The sequence below is a fragment of the Cylas formicarius genome, unplaced genomic scaffold, assembly GCF_029955315.1.
Source record: "Cylas formicarius isolate icCylForm1 unplaced genomic scaffold, icCylForm1.1 PGA_scaffold_10__41_contigs__length_53128322, whole genome shotgun sequence".
NCBI lineage: Eukaryota > Metazoa > Arthropoda > Insecta > Coleoptera > Brentidae > Cylas > Cylas formicarius.
The window spans coordinates 35,393,959-35,421,642 of record NW_026844214.1 but is presented as its reverse complement, the minus strand read 5'-3'; the positions used below and the strand labels follow the sequence as shown (position 1 = coordinate 35,421,642).

The window sequence follows — 27,684 nt, the reverse complement described above, 5'->3', positions numbered from 1 at the left end:
AATTTGAAGTTGAAAATGTATAATACATATATTTATTTATTTTAATGAGTAATTTCTAATTTTTTTTTATCTAAACGGTGAACAGGCCATCAGCGAGGTGACATGGTTCGCATCTGAAACTAAAAAAAATATCCTGAGTACCAAAGATTACTAAATATATTACTTAATATCACCAGACATCACAGATAACAGATATATCTTGCATAAAATCTGGAACTGCGTTTAGAATGGTACAAACGGCAGAACACACATAGTATCTCTTTCAATCTCTAGTGCTGGTTATTCCGATCGTGCAATGGATACTAAGGGCAGAGACACGCGAAGTATCCTGTCCCGACTTTCAACAAGCAAAGGAATAACGTTTATAATAGTTCAAAGAGAGAACACACTAATATTTAACCAAATTCCTTGGGTATATTTTATAAATTAAAAATGAAACCGATCAATAAATAAATGTTTTGGTACTTTGGTATTTTGGCCAATAAAATGAAAACATCATGAAATGCAACTACTATACTCGTGAGAACACTCACCTTTAAGTCTTCGCAATTTCACGTAACGCAAACACAACCCGCAACAGTCGAATGCACGGTTAACCGAGAAATTCCGAAAAGATATTTTTTAAAATGTTACTGCACCCCAAAACTATGTTTATTTTAAATGAAGCCCTTCTACTAATCAATATTCTAACAGAGTGAAGGGCGAGAAATGCGGTTTTTAAAGAAAACATCGGGCTCACATCTGATTGCTTATTGCGTCGTACGTACTAAAATTTTAGAGGGTAGCTTAAAGAATATATGCGTCTTGTACTTTTAAATTAAGAGCAGATAATACGTCCAGTAATAATTTAATACTTTGAAGGGCGAATGAGACAGACAGGAACGCAGGCTTAGTCAAAGATCCGACAACAGGTCTTTAAGTATGCTTGATCCAATATATATATATATATATATATATATATATATATATATATATATATATATATATATATATATATATATATATATATATATATATATATATATATATATATATATATATATATATATGGACCAAACTTCCAAGTCTATAGTTTTTCTCCCAAAATAGAAATTTCGAAAAAACTGTAGACTTGGCGGTACCCCCTAGAGCCCATATTGAATTTCGAAAGTGTTCAGGCAGTAGTTTAAGAGATGCAGCTGCTACTGCACTTTTGACTTGCATACAAAACTCTTATAACAACATAACAAAATATTATAAACGATGTTATAACATGAATAATATTAAATCAAAGAAAAATTTTAATAAACAAAACATCGGAAATGATAAAATATACACATTACCACTTTATTTGAGTGATTTTAGTCTTGAGACGAGGTTATCTTGATCAGTCTGTTCCTTACATAATTTGCAAAGAACAGTATTTTGGTGTGTTGCCATAATCTCATGGTGGCAGGGATAAAATGCTATTTGCATTAGAAAATAAATATAACATTCCTAGAAGAGCAGATAGATTGTAAGAAAGTTATTTGGATTAAGCTGGATTAAAATAGACAAACCTGCCAGATTCTGTAATTAACGAATTTCGAAGCGAAGAGGAACTTGCAGATATAATGAATGAATCCTTTGCGGAGCCACAACGCAAAATACCAGAAGATAATACTATTTACAAATCTTCTGGATTCTTCCTGCGTTGATTGTTGATAAATCGAATTGGTGATATTTCAACAATCATCCCATGGGTTTTTTTAGAGCTTAACTGAAATTTTGTCTTTGACGGATTGAAGATGTTTTACATTTCTTAAGAATGTAAGGAAGGACCACATTGGCAAGGGTGGGGTTTCTTTGGGATTCGTTTTCTTTGGAAAGTTGTGGCGAAGTGTATTTGTGATGGAACGTTTAAAATCTCTAATGATGGAATACAACCGTCTGTTATAAAGGCTTTTCTCTATTATAATCCGTGAAATAATCTGTCACCCCTGTGGACTGCTGTTCACAACCTACACCTTCGACCTACACTTGCCAGTTACATTCAAAATATTACTTACCAAATAACAAAATTTCTTAAGAAATTTAACGTTAAAACAAGGTATACCCGAAAATCTCTTCGATCCGTAAGAGATTCCGTTTAGGAGCTTACAGAATTCCATCCATTGGTCGTAAAGAATACATCGAGCAACAGGACGAAAAATATTAACTAGGATAAAAGAACATGAAAGATCCTTAAGTCTACGACAAATAAACACACTAGTAGTTGACGAGCACACTCATTAAACCGGACATTAAATCTTATACCAAAGAAAAATCCGAGAATCCACAGAAATCTGTAAACAATCAAACAATTTTAACCGCGACTGTGGCTCCGCCCCCATCAAAAAGTATATATGGCGAAATGTCAGCAAGTTCGATTTCTCACGGAGGAATCCAGAAGGTTTGTAAATAGAATTGCAGAAGCCTGTGAAAATTTCTTCGAAAAATTAACAGGCTTTTGTTCCCATCCGTGCTCGATACTCTTTCAAAAATGGTTCATGACAAAGTTGAATGAATTTATTAAAATTAATAGTCTATACAAAGTGCGAATATTATGTAATCGGTATATTTTAGATTTCCACCTCATTTTAAGAAGGAAGCCTCATATGACCGTATGCCCTAAATGGCTTTACTTTTGAGATGCAGAGTGATAAAGTTTGCATCATGCCGCATTTTCAGATGCATAACTTTTTTTATTTCTACTAGTGGCGTCCGTTCGCGATTTGGAGCTCATAATTTTCAAGAAAAAAGTGGTACGCCAATGACACTTTTTCAGATAAATACATATTAATATTTGCACCAGATGCATCGGTCTGGACTAAAATAAATCACTCTTAGTTGATTTAAAATCATCTTAATTTTGTGTGTGTTAAAGCTTGGGCGAATCGCTTTAATATTGACACAGCATTAAAAAACATAATAAAATATTGGGTAGAATAAAATATTATGTTGTACTTACTACATGACCATGTACAAGCCCAATCACCGTCACACAATATGTATATATTTTTCAGTTGCTTAAAAAATCCAAGTAAACTTGTCACACTGGAATGGCATCGCTTGACCCTCCTCTCTCGACTACTAACATAGCACCATCATTCTCTTAATTTTCGACATATTGACATATAAAATATTGCCAGCGGGGTTGATGAATTTGTCGTGCAGTGAGGAATATTGGAGTCATAATTGTTGCCCGTCAATTGTAAATTGTTCGTGTGCGGGCCCCTTAATACTGCAAACGATATTTACGATTTTTTTTAGACAATTTGGTCAATTTGGTACAACCACAGACTCTTTTAAGAAATTTGTTCGGCGGACCGCATTAGCGTTTAATGGATTACACGGAAAGCTACTATTGTTTCTCAAGTCAGCTTTTACGTTGATGAGACACCGACTTCGACGAAAAAAATCGTTTCCAATTAAGTCGCCCACTATTTAACACATCAGCTCGGCTGAGCTAGCACGCCTAATTTACTGAAATGGGTTCAAACATACTACGTTTTTCATTAATATTTTCCATGTATGTCGGTTAGAGGTAATATTTATTTCATTTGATTTACAAAAATAGTCCTTCGCCGGATTATCATGTACCGTATTGAAAGTAGAAAAATACTTACAGTAAAATATATTTAAAGGCAAACATATGAATAAAAATGCCTACAGGACTATCGGGGCCAAAGTATGGAATAAAAGCTGTAATAGTAACATGATTTATTAGTTAGTATTTAAATTATCTTTTAAACAAAGGGCTACATGTTATTTTCAAGTGACTAGCATTGTGATAATGTACCTTATTAGGCTACATATAAGAACTGCTTGACGAGCATATCTGTGTTAAGGAACGCGAAGGACTTTTTTAGGTTTTCAAAAATGTCGTATTCTCTCAGGGGTTTAAATAGCAAATTCACTAAGTCTCTAAGTAACAATTACGATAGAACCTTTGATGAGATATTCAAAATGCAAATAACTTTGTAGATGAGAATCCAATTATTCGAGCGGTGACCTATTGACCCAAATATGTCTTAAAAAGTTAAAATTATTTAATTTCCATTAATATTATAACAATAAATATAACAATAATATAACAATGCTCGCGCTCCGAAGTGTTTTCGGAGCGCGAGCATTGAAGATGCCAAGTGAGATTTTGGCGAAACGTCTGCAGGATTCCAGTCGGATGCAGGATTTGCAGGATTCCAGTCGGAGTTCAACGAGCGAACGGATGATATCCCGGAGTATAGTGTCATCATATATATATATATATATATATATATATATATATATATATATATATATATATATATATATATATATATATATATATATATATATATATATATATATATATATATATATATATATATATATATATATATATATATATATATATATATATATTGCTTAGTTATATTATATGCTTTGAGTAGAAGTTTTTATTCATTTTTCGGTAATTATGAAATTTTATTTAGCTCGTCACTTTTACAAATCAAATATATTCGATAGCAATGTTAACTTGCTCCGTTTAGGCGTTGATTAAAACAACAATGTTTCAGATTCCCACCGCTCCAGCTTCCGGTTCACACCTCTAATGAGTGTTATAATCGGAATAGTGTCAGCGTTATTCATCGTCGCCCTGGTCGTTATATTGGTGCTACGATTACAATGCAGTCACCATCACGGAGATGATCGACATATCAGGAAACAGCAGAGGCATAAAAATGCCGTTGTTGGCGGTGCACCGAATATGGAGCAAAGAGGGTCTGGAAGCGGAGCGACGCTCAGCGATAAGGGAGGTAAGCAGGTGCATAAGTGCATCGCAATATTTTCAGAGAGAACGATGGCTTTTCATGCACTTTGTTTTGCGACAAAATATATACACCACATAGACGCCATTCTGTGTTACCGCATAATTTCAAAACTGACATAACTGAACTCGACACAAAATGGTGAATATAATTGAAATTTAATCCGCTTTTTGAAAATACTAATTGCATGTCCAAAATCGAAGCAGTTAATCAAATATGCCAATAAAGCAAATACAAGTTTTCTCCTAATTGGAATGGCCAAGAAATAGAAAAATATGGAAACTATAAATTCGGTGCCGCAGAATTAATGTATAATGGAAACTATCGCTTTTACAATACAAGAGATGGATATTAGCTTGATTGCAACCTGTAACAAAATAGCGATAAATAAAAAATATTTTCGGTCAATAGGTCAAACCTCCTGTGTAACAAATAAACTAAAAGAATCAATGTGTAGCGAGATGGATTGCTCCTGCGTCGGTTTATGCTGAATCGAACTTGCTAACGCCAATCATCCTGTTGGCTTCTTCAAGCTCAACAAAAACCGATGCAGGAGGAATCCAGAAGTTTTATAAAAAGCACCAATATTTTTGGTATATAATTTATATGTATGTGTATATGTATATTGTATATAAGAAACCAGCGCTATATTATGAGGGAAAAAATTACCCATTAGTTTTTGCTTTTTTATAAAACTGCTTGAACTGAATTTATCTACTTACTATACTTATTTCTCATTATATTTTTGATTTTTTAAATCTGTTTTTTAAAGTACGTCACATTTTTATTCACTGGTTAAATTATTGGCATATCTCTGTTTTCATTTTGCTAATTCTTAGAATGATAAACTTAGTTAAGGTAAACTAATTTGTAAAATAATTGAAAAAAATTCTTAAATGATCGATATTTTGGGGTTTCTTTCAGTTGCATCATTCGTAGCGTTTTGTTTCCGGTCTGAAGTTGGATCCACTTAAGTATCTATCAAAGTCAAAGTAAAAATCATCAATCATCAAAAATGATATAGCGGATACTAAATGATTAAAGGGAATTTATATTTAACATTAAACTATGCTTAGTTATTTTGTCGTATTCCCTATTTTCAGTATTAAGTTTGACGTGGCCTATTGCAAAACAATAATTTGTTCGATATCTCGATGATTTTTTGAATCAATAGTACATATACGAACATATACTTCTGAAGTTCAAAATGATTTTCAAAATCAAAATCTATAACGAAAAGGTACTTTTGTCTAATAAAGTTAGATATTAAAAAACGGGAAGACACACATTTTATAAACGCCTCTATTGAAATCAAGTTTCATTTGGCCAACATAATTTTGCCACACACAATTATATTTATTTACCAAAAACTGGTATTTTCATTAAAACTATTGACATCTACAGAATTGGAAAAATCTTAGTAAGCAATGCATTTTTATTCGGTCTAATTTACGAAACGAAATTTCCAGTCCTTTCAACTAAGCACATATTTCCATCAGCGTCCATGGACCATTGTACTGCATCTGCGACATTATGCAACTGAAATGCCCTCGGTATAGCAATAATTGCAAAGACGGAATTATTGGTGTTGCTTGAACTAAATCCTGTGCGGTAAAATAATTGGAAATTTCTGGAAGCTGCTTAAAACATGTCGCACCAAAGGAATGCTTTAACGGAAACTATTACTTGCTAGAAACAGCATGCTGTTTACCGCAGTTACACGGTAACAAATTAATAACTTCAAACTCCAATTTTACAGTTTCGAGAACCGGATAGAGTATTCCTTTGTCGGTTGCAGTTTGCCGGCTCCGATATGAAACTATAACTCTCCATTTTCTGACCGCAAAGGATTGACAAAGTTTCCCTAATACGCAAAATTGCTAAATTTTCCAGGAACGCTTTGCTTACGACTCGATTTGTGGGAATCGTTACTGCATAACAATCCTTTTGCATTTTATAATACTAAATCCCTTTAAGAGTGGTTCGCAATAAATTGCTCGCTTCAGCATTCAATACCTTACCTTTCAGTTGCTCCTAACGAATAGCATCAAATAGTTAAAATTTAATTTTACTTCCAGGCGGAAGTCCGATATCCAAACACGATTCCAGTGCAGGAGAGTGCGACAGCGACGAAAAAAATCCCGACATCATACCGCAACCCGTCGATCCGGATGACTGTTTGGACTATTCCAGAAAAAAGCAACATGTCTCCACGATAGAAACTTCACCCAGCAGAAGTTTGCTACACCAGGCAGGTAACTCTGGTTTCATGGGTTACTGTACTCTGCGCAACGGAATGCCTCTCCACGAACTAAATGCTCAATCGAAATTGGTGAGTTTTATTCTATTAAAAGTTTTTATAATATTGGCAGCTGGAGCTTTTTTCTTTCTAAATTTGTCTTAGTTTCAAAATCTCCTCAGATTTTATTCGACCTACCACTCCACTGTTTGACAAAACTGAAACCAACATGAAAAATATTGAGAAGAGATATTCAAAATCAACATGCGTAACTCAGTTCAAAACTCCTTTTCAACCAATAAAACCGTGCAATGATTGTGCGTTCTGAGAGTTCGTCAATTTGACAGTTTTATTTCATTACGAAAATATCACAGTCATCTGAAATGCAACAATTTTACGGTATTTGCGGTCCCCGTATTTTCTAATAGCTATATGGGTTAGTAGTTAGAGAATTGGAAACATGGCAGCTTGAGTTTGATGGCATTTAATAATAATATAACATAAACGTTGAAAATTAAACACTGTAAGACAGGAAGAACCACATCATTTCTCTTTTCTGTTTGGTTTATTGTAACTAACAAATCTTGCATTTTACAAAGAATACAAATTTACCGGGGCTAGCTGACTTGTTTTCAACATTATATTTTTTTGCCAAATTATTCTCCATTAACGTTTAATGTACGTTCTGCTGCATCACAATAAAAAAATAATTTACCTAATATCCAGTTTTTAACATTTTTCGGTAAAGGGGCACAGTAAGTCCACAAGTCCGGCTACGGGGTTACTTAAAATATGTAATGAGGTAAGTTGACTAGAAAATATTTTAGAAAAAAATCACGACTCAAAAAAAGCTCTTTTACACCTATAAAGAAACACATACAAATGTGTAGCAAGTACAGAAATAGTTCATGTGGAACACGTTAAGATGATAAATCATCATCTGAATTGTAGTTGACACAAACAAAAAATGTTACGTTTAAGCTGATGCACCTTACCCGTAATCCTCAGAAGAATATACCGCTTATCGCATGTTAATAAACTTGCAGCTCACTCAGAAGACGAAGATTTGTCACGTGAAGTAGATGGTTTTCTATTTTTCTTAGACTTCTTTCTTTTGACCGTTTTTTTTCTTCCTGAATCGCTTCTTTTACAATCGTATCCGTTAAAATGGCACTTTGCCGTTTTCTTCTCTTTTTCCTAATATTTTTCAGAGCATCTGTTTTCCTCAGGACTCAATATGCTGGCAGGTCGATATTTTGCAATCTGGCTTATCTGTTTGTCGATAGCTTTCACCAGTTTCATTGACATTTGCATTATTTTGATCAATCAACTCATTGTCATTTGAAGTGAACTGTTCGTTTATCTCTCTAGATGTGTTTTCGTTGGCTAAATCATCATTTACGTTTGTAGGGTCAGGTCTACCTGTTACATAGGAAGTTAGAAAGTCAGCACCAGAGATAATGTTCTCGTTCAAAGGATAAATTCCTGTTATTGAAAACTAGCCATTTTATTTGTGGGTGTATTGGCTAGGGTCAAAGCTTGCTTCCAGGGATATCGTATATTGACAATGTGTTGCTTGGATTATTGACCATCCCGGTGTCCAAGTAATACTTCTTAAGTGACCCATAAACGCTCCTATCTAAGGGCTGCAACAAACATCCAACAATGGTATGGATGACTGGGAATCATGATTGTCAAGCAGTAAAAGGGTCGGTCTCTCCTTGCAACATGTGCTTAATAAATTTACACAAAATGGTCCTAAGTTATCCTTCCAGCAGGTGCATCTCTTAAAAAATAATCTATAAAATATATAAAATAAAATAAAATATATAAAATTGAAGAACCGTATTTCCACTTACCGAAACTGCCACATTAAGAGTCAAAAGAGTTCCTCTTTTTGCTGAAACGATTTTCCTATTGGTTTGAAACCGCGACAAGCAACTATCTTGTCTGATTTCTGAACTGTGGTTATACCCCTCTCATCCACATTCCAGATGTCCATTGCTTGTAATTTGAATCTGTTATATAAAGTGTTGCCAAAAACTTGATTACAACGAAAAGTACCAGTCTGGACCAGCCATGTTTTTCGTAGACCATATCGATGGAGTATGAAGTTGTTTAAAAAGACCATACTGGTATGCGAATTTCTCGTATGCTAATCCATAGTAGATACGTGAGGCTCGTTTTATATAAGTAACTAACATCCTCTCTTGTTCAGGAGCAAAAAATTGTCATTTTAGCTTTTTTTGTATTTAGCCTTTTGCAACACTGCGAATACTTTTGCCTTCATCTACCACCATTTTACTAGAAGACCCTAAAAGGAAATTAAAAAATACAGCCGGGTTAGTCAAATAACCCCTTATATGCTTAGTCGACTAGCCCCGTACGCCTATTTTAATGGTAACAGGTGGACCAGCAAGAAAATATTAAAAATCAGGCAGAACTTAGTGAGTAGATATTCATAAAAAGTTAGAGCAAAAATATTTACTTACCGTCGATAATTCCAGGAATTTTCCTATTACCTCGATAAAAAAAGACACTAATATTGACCACATATAATAATTATTACAGTAGCCTGTGGAAATTCATTTAAAAAATCAATTATTGCAAAAGTTATTAACCCCATTAGTCAACTAGCTCCCTACCAGCAAATCATAACAAATCATAACCTTGCAACTGAAAAATAAGTTCTTTGGTACTTTCTATAGAGAAATATTAATTTTCATAACAAATTACTGAAATGTACAGAGACTTTTCCTTTCAGTGTCCTATTGATACTTCTGGGTACTAACAACGGACTTTCCGAGATTGATGTTTAAAAAATATTCAAAGTATTACCACCACTTGGAAGTTTCTTAAAGAAGACCCCATATTTTATTGTAGATTAAAAGCCTATACAAAGTTGAAAATTAATTTCGTCAACATGAATCTGTCTACAATTTATTATTATTATTATTATTATTTTGGCTTCATAGTAGAATTTAGAATCTTTCAACCAATATATGTACTTAAAATATATAACTATATAACATGCAGGGTGTCCCAAAAATGCGAATGTCATCGAAATTAATTTGTGGCGAAATAGTATATTATCATAAGCTCATCACGAACGGTGTGACTGTTACACGAGTGTTTGAAAAACAACACGAATATAGAAACTTCCATATGCTACTGTAATACTTTTTAAAAAAACATCTAGATTCCTCCTGCGACGGTTTTTGCTTAGTCGAACTTGCTGACGTTTCGCCAATCATCCTGTTGGCTTCTTCAGAGCTTGACTTGCCAGTTTCAGTTATGCTCTGAAGAAGCCAATAGGATGGTTGGCGAAACGTCAGCAAGTTCGACTCAGCAAACAAAAACCGACGCAGGAGGACTCCACAAGTTTTGTAAAAAGTAACACGAATATATTTACTGAGTAAATTATGACGTGACCATCAGTGACGTGTAAATGTCAATATCATTTATTATTATTAGTGGCTTTTGTAAACGGAAAAATATTTACGAAACTCTTGTACGTGTGAAAACGTGCGAATTCATCTAAGTTCCACCGCCAAAACAAAACCTTACATAGCTTGCCTATCCAAATTATCTGTTAGCCGTGTGTGTTTTTTTTCAATAACCGCCGCAGATATTGAAAGCTAAATTGTAGCAATAATTACATTTTGTATGTGATCTCAGCCTTTTATAAAGTTTGAAATTTAATTGTTGGCATTAATTTCGGGTAGATCTAGTAATTAAGCATTTGCGAAGATCATTTTTAATAAGAATGTAATATAATTTTTTTTTAAATCTTGTATCTCCAAAACTTTTAATAAGACACTGAACTCATTTTCAATAGATTATCTAAAAACTAAGAGGACTTCCATTTTTTTACTTTGGCTTTCAATCGAAGGCAAAGGGTGAAAAGTTGCAATTAACAATAATTGAAATACAATTTATGGAAATAGGCTTAAATTTCACTTCGCATGGAAGAGGATATTGAAGTTCGCCAGGATATAAGAGGAAAAGCAGATCCTCTTCGCTCCAGAAATCACGTAATTCGGCGAAAACAAAGGTCGGACAGGAATCGAGATTCGATAAGCTCGGAAACGACCACTATATCATGATTTTGATAATAACTGATTTCAGAGGTGAACGTATTCGGTGCCGTATGGGTTCCCCGGAATTTCTATAAACTAAAGCAAATTGCAGGGATGAAGTAAATGGAATGATTTTCCGCTTGTGCGTCACACTTTTTATGTTTTCGTATAGGGCGCAAATACGATAAGAGAGAAAAGATGTGAATTTGGAATCCCGAAAATGACATGGCGTAATCGTGAAGAACTTACGATTTGTTTTATGTATGCTTTATGATTTTTTTGTTTTCAAATTCCCAAATATTGTGTGTGATTGTCATTATTTTGCGTAGATTCCCAAGAATGAAAAATGCAGTGAACCATTTATTCTTCATTGTTTTAATAGAACTTTTTATATTAATCCATTTTTGAATTCACTGTTCAAAATAGAGGTCATGTTTTAATATTTTTTAATTACTTTTAATTGTATCAAAACCTAAGTTAATTTAAATGTTTTATATACTCGAGAATGATTTTAATAGTGAATGACAATTTTGTCATATTTCACACATTATAATAGGCTGTCCATGCAACATAATGTTCAAAAAATAAAATCTAACTAACTTATTTATTACCAACCAATGAGATCATAAGAAAAAATACAGTATTGGAGAAAAAGAGTCATCGCTTAAATTATATTCTACGTAATACAACTTCGACATCTTACAACTTAACAAGAATTGCCCGTTTTATCAAAAATTTTGTAATGTTAGTCAATAATAAATAGCAATCGCATCTTAATATTTTTTTAAACCGAAGACCATACACACAGAATACGACAACTACACAGACCAACCAACCAATTTCTCAAGTGGAAATGTCGGTTACCACAATGAGAGAAAAGAAAATTTGTGTACACAATTGTTTTGTACATAGCTCAAAGAACAAGACCACCTCGGTGCTGAAAATCTGGTAGTAAATAATATCTCAAATTACCTTAGTGAGGTGGTACATTTTAAGGTTAATTTTTCAAAGAAACCTTCACAGGCTACTGTAATACTTTTTATAAAAATTCTGGACTTCTCCTGCGTCGGTTTTTGTTGAGCCGAACTAGCTAACGTTTCGCCAATCATCCTGGTGGCTTCTTCAGAGCTTGGCTGCAACTGGCTCGCATTTTACTCTATACCTCCTTTTATATTGCTTGAGGGTGGCGGAGCTAAATGAGGGGCATAAGCACCGTCTCGGAAGACTGATTCCCATATTGGTGACCTGAGACGCGGTTAAGATTGTTAAGTTGTTTAAACATTTTTATAGACTCTCGGATTTAATTCAAGAATTCAATTCACGATTAATGACAAAGCTTTAAATCTCCGTTTATGTTCTACCCAGAATCACATTCAGAAACTTGAAAAACTAACGTCAAAACTCTTCTCAACTACCAAACACTGTTATAAATGTATCATTGCACCAACTTTCGGAAACGGAAAAATCAGTTCTTTCAAAAGGCTTTCGACTTTGTCCTTGCCCAACGTATTATCCCAAAAGTGGAAATCATTTCCAATTTCGAGTCTATTCTAAACAAACTACCTTCTCAAAAAGCTAATGACCCCAAAAATCCTTAAAAAATCAATATACCCTAAATCTAATATTGCAAAGTCTGCAAAAGCAGATGAAGACAATGCCACGGTGGTCATGAATACAAATGAATATCAGGAAAAGATTCAAGATATTCTTACAGACAGATCATATCATCAACTTAAAAAAGATCCTATGTCATCATCAATGTGCTATTAAAGCTTCTTCTTTATCAGACTCCGTAAAAAAATCTGTCACCCCTCGTCTCTACGGACTCCCAAAGATTCACAAACCAGGATTACCCCTTCAACCTATTGTCAGAACCATTGGTTCTCCAACATATTCTCTAGCAAAATATCTAGCTTGCTTATTAAAACCCTTTACAGGAAAAACTGACAGTTTCGTACTTTTCACTTTTCACTTTATTGAACAACTAAATGGTATTACATGAGGCACACAAGATATTCAGGTTAGTTTCGACAAAAGTTCTTATTCCTGAAACTCTCACCATCATTTCAGATAGATATATTAAAATCCTTGAATCTGGAACCAAACCTTCTCACCTTAATTGGAAAATGTTTGTCTGGGACATATTTCTCTTATAACGATCAAATTTTTGAACAAATGTCGGGAACAGCTATGAGTTCTCCACTATCACTAGTTATCGCGAATATATTTATGGAAGCCTTTGAAAATAAAGCTCTCGACACCTTCCATCTAAAATCAAAATTACGTTTGTTATTTGGCCTCATGTCCTAGTAGATTTTCTTAGATATTTAAACTCTCCATTACACTCTAAAATACGTTTTATCATTGAAATAAAAACTAATAACAACCTCCCATTCTTAGATATTCTTATAATTGTCATTTTGTGTGAAGAAAACCTACGCACACAGATCGATACCTTAACGCATTGTCACACCACCATCCGGTTCAAAAATTATCGGTTATCAACTGTTTACAGAGCCGTAAGACTATCTCAGCCCGAGTCATTGAACACAGAATTAAAACACCTTACCTCTGCTCTTGTCCCTAATAATTTCCACATTAAAGATATTAAGCGTTACATCACAAAATACACCTGACCACAACCTTCCAATAGCAATGAAACCGAAAGCAATCTCACACTGGTCACTGTTGTTTATTACATTCAAAACATCACTGATCACATACCAAAGGTTCTAAAGAAATATAACGTGAAAAACCAGATTTACCACTTGTCCAGACGTCTCTCAGCACCTTCGATCCGTCAAAGACAAAATTCATTCAAAAGAACATGAAAGAGCCTTAAGACTAAGACAAATAAACTAATCAGTAGTTACCGAACACAACCACGAAAATAAAATTTTATTCCATAAAACTAAAATTATTGCATGTAATCAATTCTTCTACCAACGAAAAACCCGAGAGTCTATAGAAATCTATAAGCAACCAAACAATCTTAACGCGACTCAGGTCTCTACCTGTCACCAATATGAGACTCAGTCATCCGAGATGGTGTTTATGGCTGTCATTTAGCTCCGCCCTCCTCAAACTATATAAAAGCAGGTACAGAATAAAATGATAATAAAATAAAAAAGAAGCCAACAGAATGATTGGCGAAACGTTACCTAGGTCGGCTCAACAAAATCCGACGCAGGAGGAATCCAGAAGTTTTATAAAAAGTAAATTGTAAGGTTATTAAAAATTATATAACAAATATTTTTTAATAATAATAATAATTTTTTTTTGTTTATTTTCCTTTAAATTTCAATTTGCATATTTAATAGAATTAAAGAATAAAAGGTATGTGTTTCATACTATTGTATAGACCTCAAACCTTGAGACATACATAAATTTAAAATTGTTCACTTGAAGTTCTTAGCCTCCCTTATGTACTTATGTTACAATTATGGAAATATTACTTTTATATAATTCCTCACATTTCTTAGAACACTTTGTACAAGTATCACACTGATGATAAGGCTTTTTTGAAATCGCCTGACAGACATTTTCTTTCTCCAACTTCACAGTATGTCCCACCTCAAATTTAAAAAAAAAGTGATCTCAATCGTCTTTATAATTCATTTATTTGAATGGAGGTAATTATGGCAGAATTATTTTCTAAATGCTCTTTAAAATTGTACAGTTATGGGATTAATCCAATTTCCCCTTCTCCTTAAAAAAAAGTTTTTAAACCAATCAGAATTTCTGATTTTGAGATATATTAAGCCCGCAGCAGATAATTTTTATCATCTTTCATAATCTTTAGATGTGCATACAAAATGTCAATAAGTAACATAGATAAAAGAAGCTTATTTTGAAGAAAGACTTAAAAAATGTAATTAAATAATTCTAAATGATTATGGCTCTATCACGGGCTTTAAGTCAATAGGCAGCCCTAAAAGTAATACGAATAGTTAAAAAATAGCTATTTTTAACATACTTATATGAAACACTGAAGCCTTCTCGTATAAAAACAAAATGTAACTTTTTTCATCCTTGGGAACGCGAAATAACTTTTTTTTTATTCTCAAAGACAATAAACCTAATATGCCATAAGATGTCCGGATTCATAGGCCTTGGAAAAAAGTGACAGGGTATACGGTTAAGACTTTTTCAAGATACTGCCGAGTCTTTCTTATTGGGACACCCGGTACTTTTTAGTTCTCTGACAAACGATATTAGCCATTGTCCGATGCAGGTGGATAAAAAATTAATCTAATAAACAAAAACTTTAACTAGATTAATTCAACTTATCGTTAAACTTTAAATTTAAAATTTAAAACTCAATAATAGAGTTTTCCATACATTAAAAAAAACACAATATTCCGATCAACCCATAGTGGTAGGAATAAAAAGTTTTAATTTAGTACAGTGTTTATCTCAAATACGCAATGTCCGCATATTTAAATTTTCCATAATTCACGGGCAACTTACAACTACCGATAAAATAAATGCGGTTCAGAAGGGACAAGTCGATCCCTTTGAGTAAAAGGATTCTTGTGTAGAGACTACGATAGAAAAGAATTATTAGATTTACACTTTATACGTACTGAAAGATTCTGTGGCAATATATAACTAGGTGGCAGAGAGCGAGCAACAGTTACAGGTTTTCGGCACCCTTATTACATTTAAGCCTGAGACTTAACTTATAAAAGGTCTGTCGCATTTTGGATACCTAAAAGGCATTCCCCCGCGAGCAAGTAAGGATTTAAGGGATGGAATGTCACGTTTGGAAATTTATTTCGGTCGCAAATGCCAGCCGCGCGAAATAAAAGTCCAAAATAAAAAATCCTTAAATGAGAAAGGGGATGCGCGACTAAGCGATGTAATTACAACGCGTTTGGCTTATATCTGCTTGGTGTTCTATGGTTATTAAACATTCCATTACTTTTATGTTACACAGGGTGTCCCATATATCATTGTCCAAACTCAATAGAAAATCATTTCTGACCAAAAAGTTTATTTCATTGAAATTTGATAGTGTTGTTCACTGTATTGTGGATAATTATGTTGTACGAACTTCGCGACGAGCACCTAAATCACTACTTTGGACAATAAAATATCTCTCAAATCCTGCTCTAATGGACGTTTAATTTCTTTCTTAAAAAAAGTATTTAAACAGAAAAATAATGGTTAGACTTCCCCACGGCGCTACTGCTATTCATTCGAAAGTGATAAATTTACGCTCTATCGCAGCGAACAACACTGCCGAACTTTAACAAAATAATAATAATAAACCTTACATATATTGTTTAAAAAAATTGAACCCTCTATCGTGAAAATAATACCCTTTAGGAAAAATTAAATGTATTGATTACAGCTATTGTTATCAACAAGGTTACTAGTACTCATACACAGATTTTTATTCTTTTGTTTTTGTTTTAATTTGTCTAAAATTAGCCGTTAAATAATATTAGTTATTCCAAATTCAGTAAAAATACTTCTTAAAATATTAAAAACTTGAAATGTCGCTAGTAAGTATTGTTTTCAAAAGAGGTTTTTAGTATAATTCTTAGGTCTTCATTAATCGTATGCGGTGAGTTCATTTCTTGGAGAAATCAAAGTGTTCAAACATTTACAAGGCTATTTTATGAGACACCTTGTATAATCAATCGTATGCAACATTTTGAAGATTAAGATAAATACGGCATTATCTTTGGCTACAAATACAAATACAAAAAAAAATCGTTCTCTTGGATCAAACAATAAAGATCAAAATATTTCTAATTAATATCTTGAAAATTCATCCCATCATTATTTTTTATAGATGCTGTTTCCTGACTTGACTTCCTTGTACTTTATCACTTACGACACTTAATGTTCGAAGTATGACGAAAAAAAAATCTGCACTATTGCGTCTAGTATATCTATCACCTCTAAACGAAAATGAATACATCTGCGCATCGGCATCACCTGTGCAATTGACAATTTGAGGGTCAACCGGTTCAGAAGGGGGTTAACTTTCAAAGCAACATTGATCGCGAGCACATTTGTGAATAATATCAAACTTCGATGTGAACAGAACCACATCACTTTAAAAATAAGTTCCACCACAACGTTCTTCAATCATTTTGTAAACTTTTTTTTTAGTTACCCGCTCCAGCGCAAATGATCAATCCTTACAACACATCATGTACACTGCCCCGTCAGCCTCCACAGCCGTGGCAATACGGACCAGTCAGCCACTTGCCTCCAGGAGTTTACCCTTTGTCGTATCGCGGTGTACCACTGCAACAGCAGAGGTTAAGGTCTACCCAAACTCGAGAACCACCCATACCGATGCAACCACTGGCGACAGCGGCTGAAGAAGAACCGTCACCCGAAACGCCACTCATGGCGAACAAGAGAGAGAGCACCGTTTGACAAATGACACCGCTCTAAAGAGTATAATTTTAGGATTTACGGACAAAAGCTTTCATTTGCTTAAACAATTAAGACAGGGTTTACTTAGGTCAACTAAACAAAACGTGCGTGAACGCGATCTGTTTGTTTTTAAATGTGAAAGTAGGTTTAAGTGTTTTGTAATTATATTATGAATATACTGCCATGAAGTGAAATATTTTTTCGTACTTGTAGTATATCTTCTTAACCGACTATGAAACCTTATCGACCGTAGTACAGGCCTCTTTTTGATTTCTGGTTAGCTTATACTTCATGGTCGTCGTTTTGCTCTGCGATCGATAAATATTTAATTTTCTAGAACAATTATTGTTAAAACAAGTTGAAAAATTACTCAGTTAATAATCCGAAATCGAAAGAAGTGCTGTACTGTGGTCTGTTATACCCTATAGAGACCCGACAAGTCGTAGTTAGCAGCCATGAACAAAATCGCAATCTAAACGCACGTGATTTCATCTGGAGTCCAGCCAGTCAAATTTATTAATTAACAGTTTTTACAATCGTGTCCATAAACTTATAAATACTATATTTAAATAAAAGCAATTTTATAAATGATTTGTCGTGACTCCTTTGGATTGAAAATAACATTTTTTCACCCTGCTTTTAGAACCACACAACTTTATTATTATGAATATGGTTAATTGAATGTTAAAAAAACTCTCATGGCATTTACGTTTTTAAATATTTGTGTTTTTTATCATCACCGTTGTAACTTGAAATTGTTATTCCCAGAAATATTCACATAATTTTGCGCCTTTCTGATCGATCCACAAGGTGTTAACCCTTTCGGATTTAAGACTTCTGCGCCATTCGAAATATTTATTTCTGTGTATAAATAATTGTTAAAAACTTCATAAAAAAGACATATCTATGCTATTACGTATGCACTACATTGGAAACTTTTTTGGTTGGCCGAAAGATCGCACTTTTATCAGTTTTAAAGTAATCGATTCAGTAAACTTATTTAATATTAAAAGTAGAGGGAAATAAAGGTAATTAAAATGAGAGAAAGCTATCTAAGGAAATTTAAAGTAATTAATGCAAAACCAGGTCACGATTTTTCAGCTTTCTTAGGTATAAGCTATGGTCGTTAACCGAAGAGATGGGAATGGTACCTTTGGATATTTGACGATACTTTCTTTCTATTTATCAAGCAAGAAGAAAATCATGTTGCGTTTTCAAGGCATTTAGAGACACTGGAAAAGAGAAAAGCAAAACTGAGAACTGTTGTCAAAAATCCATATCTACAAAACAAAAAGGATTTCAGTGTAGGATTATGATTTCATGGAACAAATTATGTAACACGCAATGTATTTTTTTAAAGTAATTCATCATCCTTTGATATGTCAAAAGTATTTTTGTCATTGGTTAAACACAAATTTTAATTTTTTACTGGCTAAAAGAAATATGGATAACTCAAAAACTAAATTTCCAAAGCGAAAAATATATATGGTGATGGTATCGAAAATTTAGATATTAGAATTGAAATCTATTTTTTCTAAATTAAGTAAAAAAATTTACAAGCATTTAAGGTGAAAAGGAGTTAAAAATTGTAATTAGTGAAATTAGAGAAAAATGCAGTACTGATAATCCTGTATAACGAAGAGGAAACAATATAAAAAGTTTCTTCCAAAATGAAGCAATTATGTGCCCAATATCATTTTTAATTTTGCTGTTGTGTACCGTCCTGTTCATTAAAAACCCTTACACTTAATTTGACGGGGTGTTAGTAGTTAGTAGTGTTATTTTTGGCATTTAATTTTAACAATGTATCATGTCAATTATTGATAGACGTCTAAATGTCGTAAATTTTAAAATGCCGAAGAAATAACCACAAAAGCCTGTTTCAAACCGCTTAAATAATATAAATAGTATATTATGCAACAAGTGCGGTGAACGACATTTGACTGACGAGTTGTTAATAAACGAGTGAGTTAAAAAGTTTACCGAACGTGTTGCATACTATACTTTTTCTACGACAGTTTATGGGTATATTTTCGCAAAACAACACCAATACATTCACTGACATGACCGTCAGAATTGACAAACGCCAAAATTCAAAGCGTGGGAAATATCTCCGAAAACATCCGATTACTCCCAAATCGGTGCGGTAAAATCCCGGAAATGTCCGAAGAGGCTCGGATTCGTGGGAAACGAAACTGACGTGGTAAAATGACGCTTCCCGCAGGCTAAATCGGTGTGTAATTAGGTATTTTAGGAGGGTGTATGAGTTCTTTATTTTGTAAAAATGTGGTCACTCACAATTGCTTTCTTTCTTATACATGGGCTTTTTTAATTTTTGTTATCCATTCAGAACATACATGTGACTTTCTTTCGAAAAGGGCCAATCAAAAAATGATTCCAAAAGTCTTTTAAATAGTTATGGATTGTGTTACCGAATTCTTCGGGTTTATTTGTTTTGGAAACACATTATTGTAAATAATAAGTAAACAATTCAAAAATAAATTATATTGGTAACAACTTTATGAATGTGATAAAACTATGTAAGGACAATTTCAATGTAAAAATTACGATTTAATTTTGTAATTATTACTGATATTTAGGTTAGCCATTGAATGTGTATATAATCAAAATCAAAATATCAATGCTTAATTAATAAATTAATACTATATCATTTTTCTGCGTCAATTTGCTTTCTAAAGTTGTATTAGAGTACGACTTTGAATCGTATGTTTGTACAATACATGTAAATATTAATGAAATGTAAATATAACATTTTCGCCTTGTAAATACAACAAAATGACCCTTGATAACGTTTACGAACAAATTTTGTTTTGTAAGCATATGGAATGTGTGTGTAAGAAAATAACTGTTGTTTTATTAATTAATAAATTGAAAAATGTGACATTTAAATGTAAATGTAATTCATATTAAACGACTTGTTTCATTAACAAATTTTATTTTCTGATTCACAATAGCATCACCAATTTTACGAAAATGGCTGATTATTTTTTAAACTGTTAAGTGACAAATTCAATGTTGCAAAAATCTTGTGTTTCAATACTACACTTTAATGACTTTTTTCATTAGATCCATTTAATTTAATGCGAATAACTAACTAGTGCAAAAAAAACTTTAAAGTTTTCTTCACTGATGGTGCGGTGCGAACCCAGCACCAAGTTGCGAGAGCTTTGTGGGTGAATTGTGCATACAAGCAATAAACTATTGATGTTTCCCAAATACTTCCTAGTATTTACACTTTTTCTCCCACCGCTTGAATTGTGATTTCAGAGACCTACAAAAAAAATTAATACAAATACTCCTTCAAAGGATTTTTATTGAAATCAATAGGATATTAAGTGCCATGTTTTGAAGCTGGAAGGTTAAATTAACAAAAAAATTAATCAAAATAAATCAGAACAAAATGTTCAGATTGTCGCGAAATTATATTTTTACATGATAATCGTTTGGACAACGCCGTGTCCTTATCAAATGTAATATTTACACACTACCTGTTACTATATATACCGAAAAATGACCATAAAATCTTAATTAATATTGTGACAATTTAAGTTCAATAAAGGAGAAGTATTTAAATCTAATTGATCGTTATAAGTAAATTTAGTTTTCTACTTTTTGCGGCTGTATGTAAGTCTAAGTTAAGACTTAACTATTATGAAAACGCAAAACAAATTAGATTTTTCCATCTATCATAAACCTTCACACACGGACACAGTCTTACATAACAGCTCAAATCATCCTTATACACACAAAATGGCTGCATTGCACTCTTTTATACACAGACTTCACAATACGACACTCTCAACAAAAAATTACAACAAAGAACTTAATGTCATTAAACAAATTGCACTGAACAACGGCTACAATCCGTCTATTATAGATAAAATTATAAATTAAAAAAAATCCAGACAACAGGAAAACTCTATTTATCCGAAACCTAATGCAGAACACGAACAATTTAAAACAATTACATACATAGGAGAACCTAGTGAAAAAGTTTCAAAACATTTGTCAAAATGTGGTTTAAAAATAGCTTTCACAACTAACAACACAATAGAAATTTTTTTAAAAAGCAATAAAACGAAATGTCCAAAATCTCAAAAATCAGGTGTCCACAGGTTGAAATGCGGATCTTGTCCTAAAATTTATATTTTACTAACAGGTAGATCCTTCAAGAAACGCATTAACGAACATAAAAGAGCGTTTAAAAGCAATAGTCTAGATTCTAATTATGCTACATACTTAAACACAGAAAAACACATTTTTGACGACAATTTTGATATTTTACATACAGCCACAAAAAGTAGAAAATAAAATTTATTGGAACCCATGGAAATTAACAAAATGCGACATTCAAATGTATTGCTTAACGATCAATTAGATTTAAATATCTCTCCTTTATTGAACTTAAGTTTTCACAACAACATTAATTAAGGTTTTATGGTCATTTTTCGGTATATATAGTAGCAGGTAGTTTGTAAATGTTACATTTGATAAAGACACGGTGTTGCCGAAACAATTGTCATGTAAAAAATCTGAACTTTTAGTTCTTATTTATTTTGATAAATGGATTTTCATCAAGTAAAAGCCACCTCATTTCAAAAAAATTAATGCTGAGAGGTGCACGAAAATTGCGCTCACAGCCCGTACCCGCTATAGCAAGCTAGCCCTTTCTACAAATTTAAAAAGCAACTTAAATGGGTTGAAGTGCATTACAAGCTGAAAGGCTAGACCGTAATTGTTTTTGACTTTCTTCATTGTGTGGCGCTAATCAAGTGTTAAGCTCATTCGAAAGCAGGAACATTTGACGAAATACAATATATGCATATGTGCATATATGAAAACAAATTTTGATCTTGCTTATCAGGTTCAAGAAAATGTAAAATAAGTTAATATGGTTTATGAATTTTTCAAAGAAACTTCCACAGGCTACTATAATGCTTTTTACAAAACTTCTGGATTCCTCCTGCGTCGGTTTTTGCTTAGTCGAAAGTGCAACTTCGACTAAGAAAAAACCGACGCAGGATGAGTCGAAAAGATGGTTAATGACAGATTTTTTGTGTGAAAATTTAAAGAACTTTATTATTCAATTTTTCATTTTCACGCCCGATGCTTATAATACAGAGTATTAAGGTTTATTTAAAAATTTGCATCTTTATCTACAGATTTGGTAATCTTTAGCCTATTTTCTAGAAACTTGGTATGCATAATTTTCCTCTTAGGTTACACTTTTCGTATAAATTTTACTATTATTTATTTTATTACTATGCTCTGTTTCTTAATGCGAAAGAGTTATAAAGTGTAAATCAGCTAACTTAAATTAGATATCGTAAATTCCAAATAAATTACAATCATAGTTTTCAAAAATTCCGTATTTCAGTCCTTAGTTTGCATAAAATAGAAAAACGTATTTACTACAACTGGTTAATTAGGATAATAAATATACATGATTTTAATTGCAGAGATCTAGTAAATAAGAACTGAAGGTAAGAATAACTTTTAAAAATGTTCTATTTACAATACAACATCATTTGTAAATTTTCTTCCTTGTAGTCCGAGAGTTCTTTCTTTTATTCCAATCACTCCATTTTTTACAATCCACTGTCCACTGAAATTTAATGTATCTTATTTTAAAAAAAGTGTTTTGCCTTGCTAAAAACGCAAGCGCCAATACCAATTCTGCGGCGTTTAACTCAGCGATATAGCGGAATGCAAAGTACCATTGTATTTCGTACAAAGTGGTTTATTCAAATTTACAATTTCCAGTAGCTCCTTTTTCACATGTATTTTGGAAATTGCTTCTGATTTGATGTAAGTAATGATATCACCCTTCTTTCCAAGAAGACCTGGGTATTTTTTCGGTAGCCGGCTATGATCCATGACCATAACAAACCGAGGAGGAATAAGTAGAAGGAGAAGTCGTCTTCAAAAGCATCAGCGTTCATGTCTTCATGATAGTCTCCAATCCGTTTTAATTAAAATGCTAGTAAGCCACCACCGCTAAATCCATTTTTGCTACCAATTGCCACTAATGTGAGTAATTATTAATCTTTCTCTACGCCCTTTCCCCATGTTTTTATTCCAGTGGACCATCCTTTCATGAAAATTTGCCTCGTGCACTTTAAATTTTTATCCTACGATGTTTTACCAACTGTTTATTGTTTATTTACCCCAGTTTCATCCAGATAATAGATATTCCCGTTTTCCCTGAGATTTCTTAATGTAACGAAAATTCATTTTTTTACAGTTTTCCACAAACTTTTCTTGCCCATTTTGTTAATGAAATTATTTGTTTTCATTTCCATTTTCTTAAGTAAAACGAGTGTATTATTCTTATTATTATTCAGTGAGACTTCAGCAAGTCTAATTCATCAACACCGTATGAGGAATCCAGAAGATTTTCACTAGTATTACAGTAGCCTGTTTGAAAAAGAAGCAAATGATACTTCCAATTCTACAAATATACTTAGACCATATCCTTTATCCTCACCTTTGTTCTTAACTTGGCCGTTATTTCTATTTTTTGGTTCTTCAACGCACATTTTAGAATTTTCCCTGGTTAACGAGTGTATTATTCTTCTTCTCATTTATTTCGGTTTGTTTTCTTTCTCGGATTTATCCTCGTGTACACAAGGTACATTTTTGATTATCCAACTCCAGTCATATTCGAACCCATTTCAACTATTTTTGCACCTTCAAAGGGAGTTTTACTCATCCGTTTCTTAGCAATAAATTCAGAAACATCAGCAATTTTTAAAAAAGAACTTGGCCAACAACCTACCGGAAAGTAAGAATAATTCTAATTTTAAACATTAAGAAACACTAGGTAAACCACCTATAGGCCTACCTGCCGCTCTCGGGCCTCTTGACAATTACCTCAGGTACAATACTAAGGCAATGAAATACGGCTAACACCACTACTTTTTACACTTCAATAATTATTTATAGCTCTCTCATATTAACAAAAAAGCATAGTCTCATGCACCCCAAAAATTTTCTCAAAGTACGCCTATGGTCTTTAGACTGATTTCATTTTAAAAATGCCTTGCATTACATATATTTTCTCATTTGTTTAATTTTTGAAAACAATTATGATGAAATTTTTGAAAAAATGAAATAATTGGTTAATGTTAAGACCCAAGCAGAAATATGCATTTTATAATTATCGGTAACAATTGCAAAGGCATTATAGAAAAATATTTCAGGACACAAAGTAAAATTATGCACCCACGTCCATCTTTAATCTTTTTTAAAACAATATCAGAAGTCTTTTTATGAAACTTTCTTTAACAATTGTAATTTATTGAAGATCTGCCATATTGAAATACTTAAGATTTGTTTATTATTGTGCTATTTAGTGGTAGTTTTTAACTTTTAATTGAGTAGTTATTTTCCAAAATGATGCAAAGTAAGGGGTTCAGTACACGCATTAAAATTTAAGGTGCAAATCAAGAATATTTGGGCGGGAATATAACCCTTTTTTTTCTGGTGGTATGCCGCTTTTATTTATAGAAGTAACCAGAAGTCTAATCTAATAGAACAATTATTAAACACGCCAAGTTTCAACAGAATATATGCAAAACTGCACTGCACGAGATGCACCTACAAAATTTTTATTTTTTATATGTTTCACGATGTGTAATCATAGTTCTAATATTTTCAGACAAAAAATCTATCAACGGCTCAACCCGTTATTGACAGATTATTTTCGGCTCGCCTTATAAATTTTCTTAATTTTTTAAACTTAATCCATTCAATGATTTGCGACTTTTCATAAAGTTAAAATTAGTTAGATAAACCGAACCAACCTGAACATGAGGTGGGGTAGATAGTGCGTATATAACAGCATTAGCTACGTCTTCCGCTTTCAAAATAGGAAAAAAATTCAATTCAGAATTGGATGGCATGGCACCACCGGTTTTTACGCTGAAGAATTCGGTGGCCACAGCCCCAGGACTAACGCTCTGAAATTTGAAATTTTTGAACTACATTTCCAACCTAATGAAAACTACTAATGACTTTTTATTCAAAATGAAGATTGGATTTAATAGAGATTTTTCATTGAACATTTATTCAATATTTACCCACCGTAATTTTCATTTTTAGATTCAATTCATTTATCTCAAATCGCAATGCTTCGGCCAGGCCAGTAACAGCAAATTTAGTAGCCGTATAGACGCTGCTTTTTGGAAAATTCACCACTTTGTGTCCAACGATACTGTTTATGTGAATTATATGGCCGTTGATGTTTTCTGCTATCATCTCCCTAACTACTTCTCTGGTAGCAATACAAAGTCCAAGAACATTCGTATCTGCAAAATATTTCAAGTCATCTTAAAGTCTAATTGGCCACGTCGAACAATTTACCGAGCATTGTTTTCCAAGTTTCGGTTTCGCCATCGAAAAGTGTACTATCTAAACCAAGACCAGCGTTGTTGATTAAAATGTGAACGGTTCCTAACTCTTCACGGATAAATTTGAAGGCTTCCAAAATATTTTCCTCATTGGTCATGTCACATTTAACTGCAACCAATTTTCCTTTCTGGGTTTTCAGCTTCTCCGCAAGTTCCTCGACGCGTTCCACTCTTCTTGCCAAACCTGCAACCTACAAGGGTTTTATTGTTGGAAGCATGCAGTTTTGCTCACAGTGTGCGCAAACACACATTATTTCATCCCGTATCAATACGACTACACTATAATATAAACTACGCTTTGGTAAACGATTGCAATAGTCACTGTTTAATAAATAAAAAAATTGTTAAAGTACTTTAAGCGCTCAAAGTGAGGCGTGAAAATGTTTAATAAAGTTAACGTTTTAAAGTGTAGAAGAGTATAGAAGAAATTCTTTGGAAATTTCAACTACGTGGAACAAATATTATTTTCTCATTACTCCAAAATTGCCTATCTGATCAGGTGTGGTCAAAGTGTTAACGTCAGCTTCATGAAAAACTTTCGCCAGCCACCTCGAGCATTTCTGGTACTTTAGTCACCAATTGGGGGCGATCCAATGTTTTATTGGATTTAAAACACTGATGATATTTTGACGCCTGTCAGTGTGGATGATCGCATCACACGTCAGTTCGTGAATTTATTCGTACTGTTTTGCAAAATTGTAGGCCAAATCTAATGATCCTAAAAAAATATTTTGCCCTTATTAAGAACTCGCTCTGTCGTTTATAAAGCTTGGTGCACAATATAATTATTTTACTTAGTTAGCGTTCTATTAGATACCACATTTTGCCATCATTCTTTTATTTTGTTACTATTTTTTCTAGACCAATTTCATGATAGCTAATATTATCGATTATAGAATATTATCAATGCTGCTTTTGCCAGTTTTATTTGATTTTGTTTTACCTGTTTTCAATTCAGTTCTGATGATACCTATGATTTGCTGATGGGAAATACTGGCTCAGCTTATTCATGAGCATCCATCGAAAAAGTTGGGACTAACAAAGCTTTTTTTAAAGTTAACTCGTATATATTAATTAAAATGAATGGCGTATTATAAAATCATTAGTACTTACTCTCAACCCATATTTCACCAAATGCTCAGCTATCGCTGAACCGCATCCTGCGCTGGCACCAGTTACCACTGCCACTTTTCCGGACCAGCGAGTCATCGAAAGTACCATTTTCAGCCAAAAAGGAACCAGGAAACGATTCAGTGCCAGGGTTTTTAGTTAACTAGAGCTAACATATCGATGTAGCATTTCTATTTCTGAGTCATTTATAATTTAAAAAAGTCGTGCATGTATGTCGATTGATTGGGGTGATAAAGTGGTAATTAGGTGTTTATTAGCTCCTTCGGTAACTGAGCGAGCAACACATAAGTAAGGCAAAGATTAATCGATAATATTAATATATATTATTAATATTAGTTAATCGATAATATTAATAATAATTAATTGCTATACGGAAATTAAAAAGCCATATACGCATATCCCAAAATTATTTTTTTTTAATTTAAAGGTATTGCTTTTCGCCTTTTCGCAAATAGTAAATACATATAAGCCCCGTCATACTTTTTAGTGCGTTGATGGAAAACCTTTCGCTGAACGGATAAAACTTAAATAAAATTTGTCATGAAATTACGAGCATTATTTTTATTATTACATTTCTTTTTCTTAAGCCACAG

General features: G+C 33.0%; 2 protein-coding genes across 3 annotated transcripts in view; one reads left to right on the top strand and one right to left on the bottom strand.

The window, feature by feature from the left end:
• Positions 1-20,394, top strand: part of LOC132705608 (nephrin-like) — a 635,291-nt gene extending 614,897 nt beyond the window's left edge. The window contains exons 14-17 of one of the 2 annotated variants that reach the window (XM_060676301.1): positions 4,560-4,799; positions 6,890-7,143; positions 7,799-7,852; positions 17,256-20,394. In XM_060676301.1, the coding sequence (XP_060532284.1) occupies positions 4,560-4,799; positions 6,890-7,143; positions 7,799-7,852; positions 17,256-17,528 (821 nt within the window). In that variant the 3' untranslated portion in view covers positions 17,529-20,394. The remainder of the gene's footprint in view (positions 1-4,559; positions 4,800-6,889; positions 7,144-7,798; positions 7,853-17,255) is intronic. The other variant, XM_060676311.1, reaches the window with a different exon arrangement.
• A 119-nt stretch (positions 20,395-20,513) lies between these two features.
• Positions 20,514-27,206, bottom strand: LOC132705673 (farnesol dehydrogenase-like). Its single transcript, XM_060676442.1, has 5 exons — positions 27,074-27,206; positions 25,914-26,151; positions 25,635-25,858; positions 25,355-25,510; positions 20,514-20,820 (listed from the first exon to the last, which is right to left on the bottom strand). The coding sequence occupies exons 1-5, from the start codon at positions 27,179-27,181 to the stop codon at positions 20,779-20,781; spliced, it is 768 nt and encodes a 255-aa protein (XP_060532425.1). The 5' UTR covers positions 27,182-27,206; the 3' UTR covers positions 20,514-20,778.
• Between the last annotated feature and the right edge of the window lie 478 nt (positions 27,207-27,684).

Bases quoted from the DNA above. Each gene is read 5' to 3' on its own strand.
- LOC132705673 (XM_060676442.1), bottom strand. From the start codon at position 27,181: ATGGTACTTTCGATGACTCGCTGGTCCGGAAAAGTGGCAGTGGTAACT. The intron at 26,152-27,073 runs GTAAGTACTAAT...AAACCCTTGTAG, and splicing joins TGGTGAAATATGGGTTGAGA to GTTGCAGGTTTGGCAAGAAG. The intron at 25,511-25,634 runs GTGGGTAAATAT...TTCAAATTTCAG, and splicing joins ATCTAAAAATGAAAATTACG to AGCGTTAGTCCTGGGGCTGT.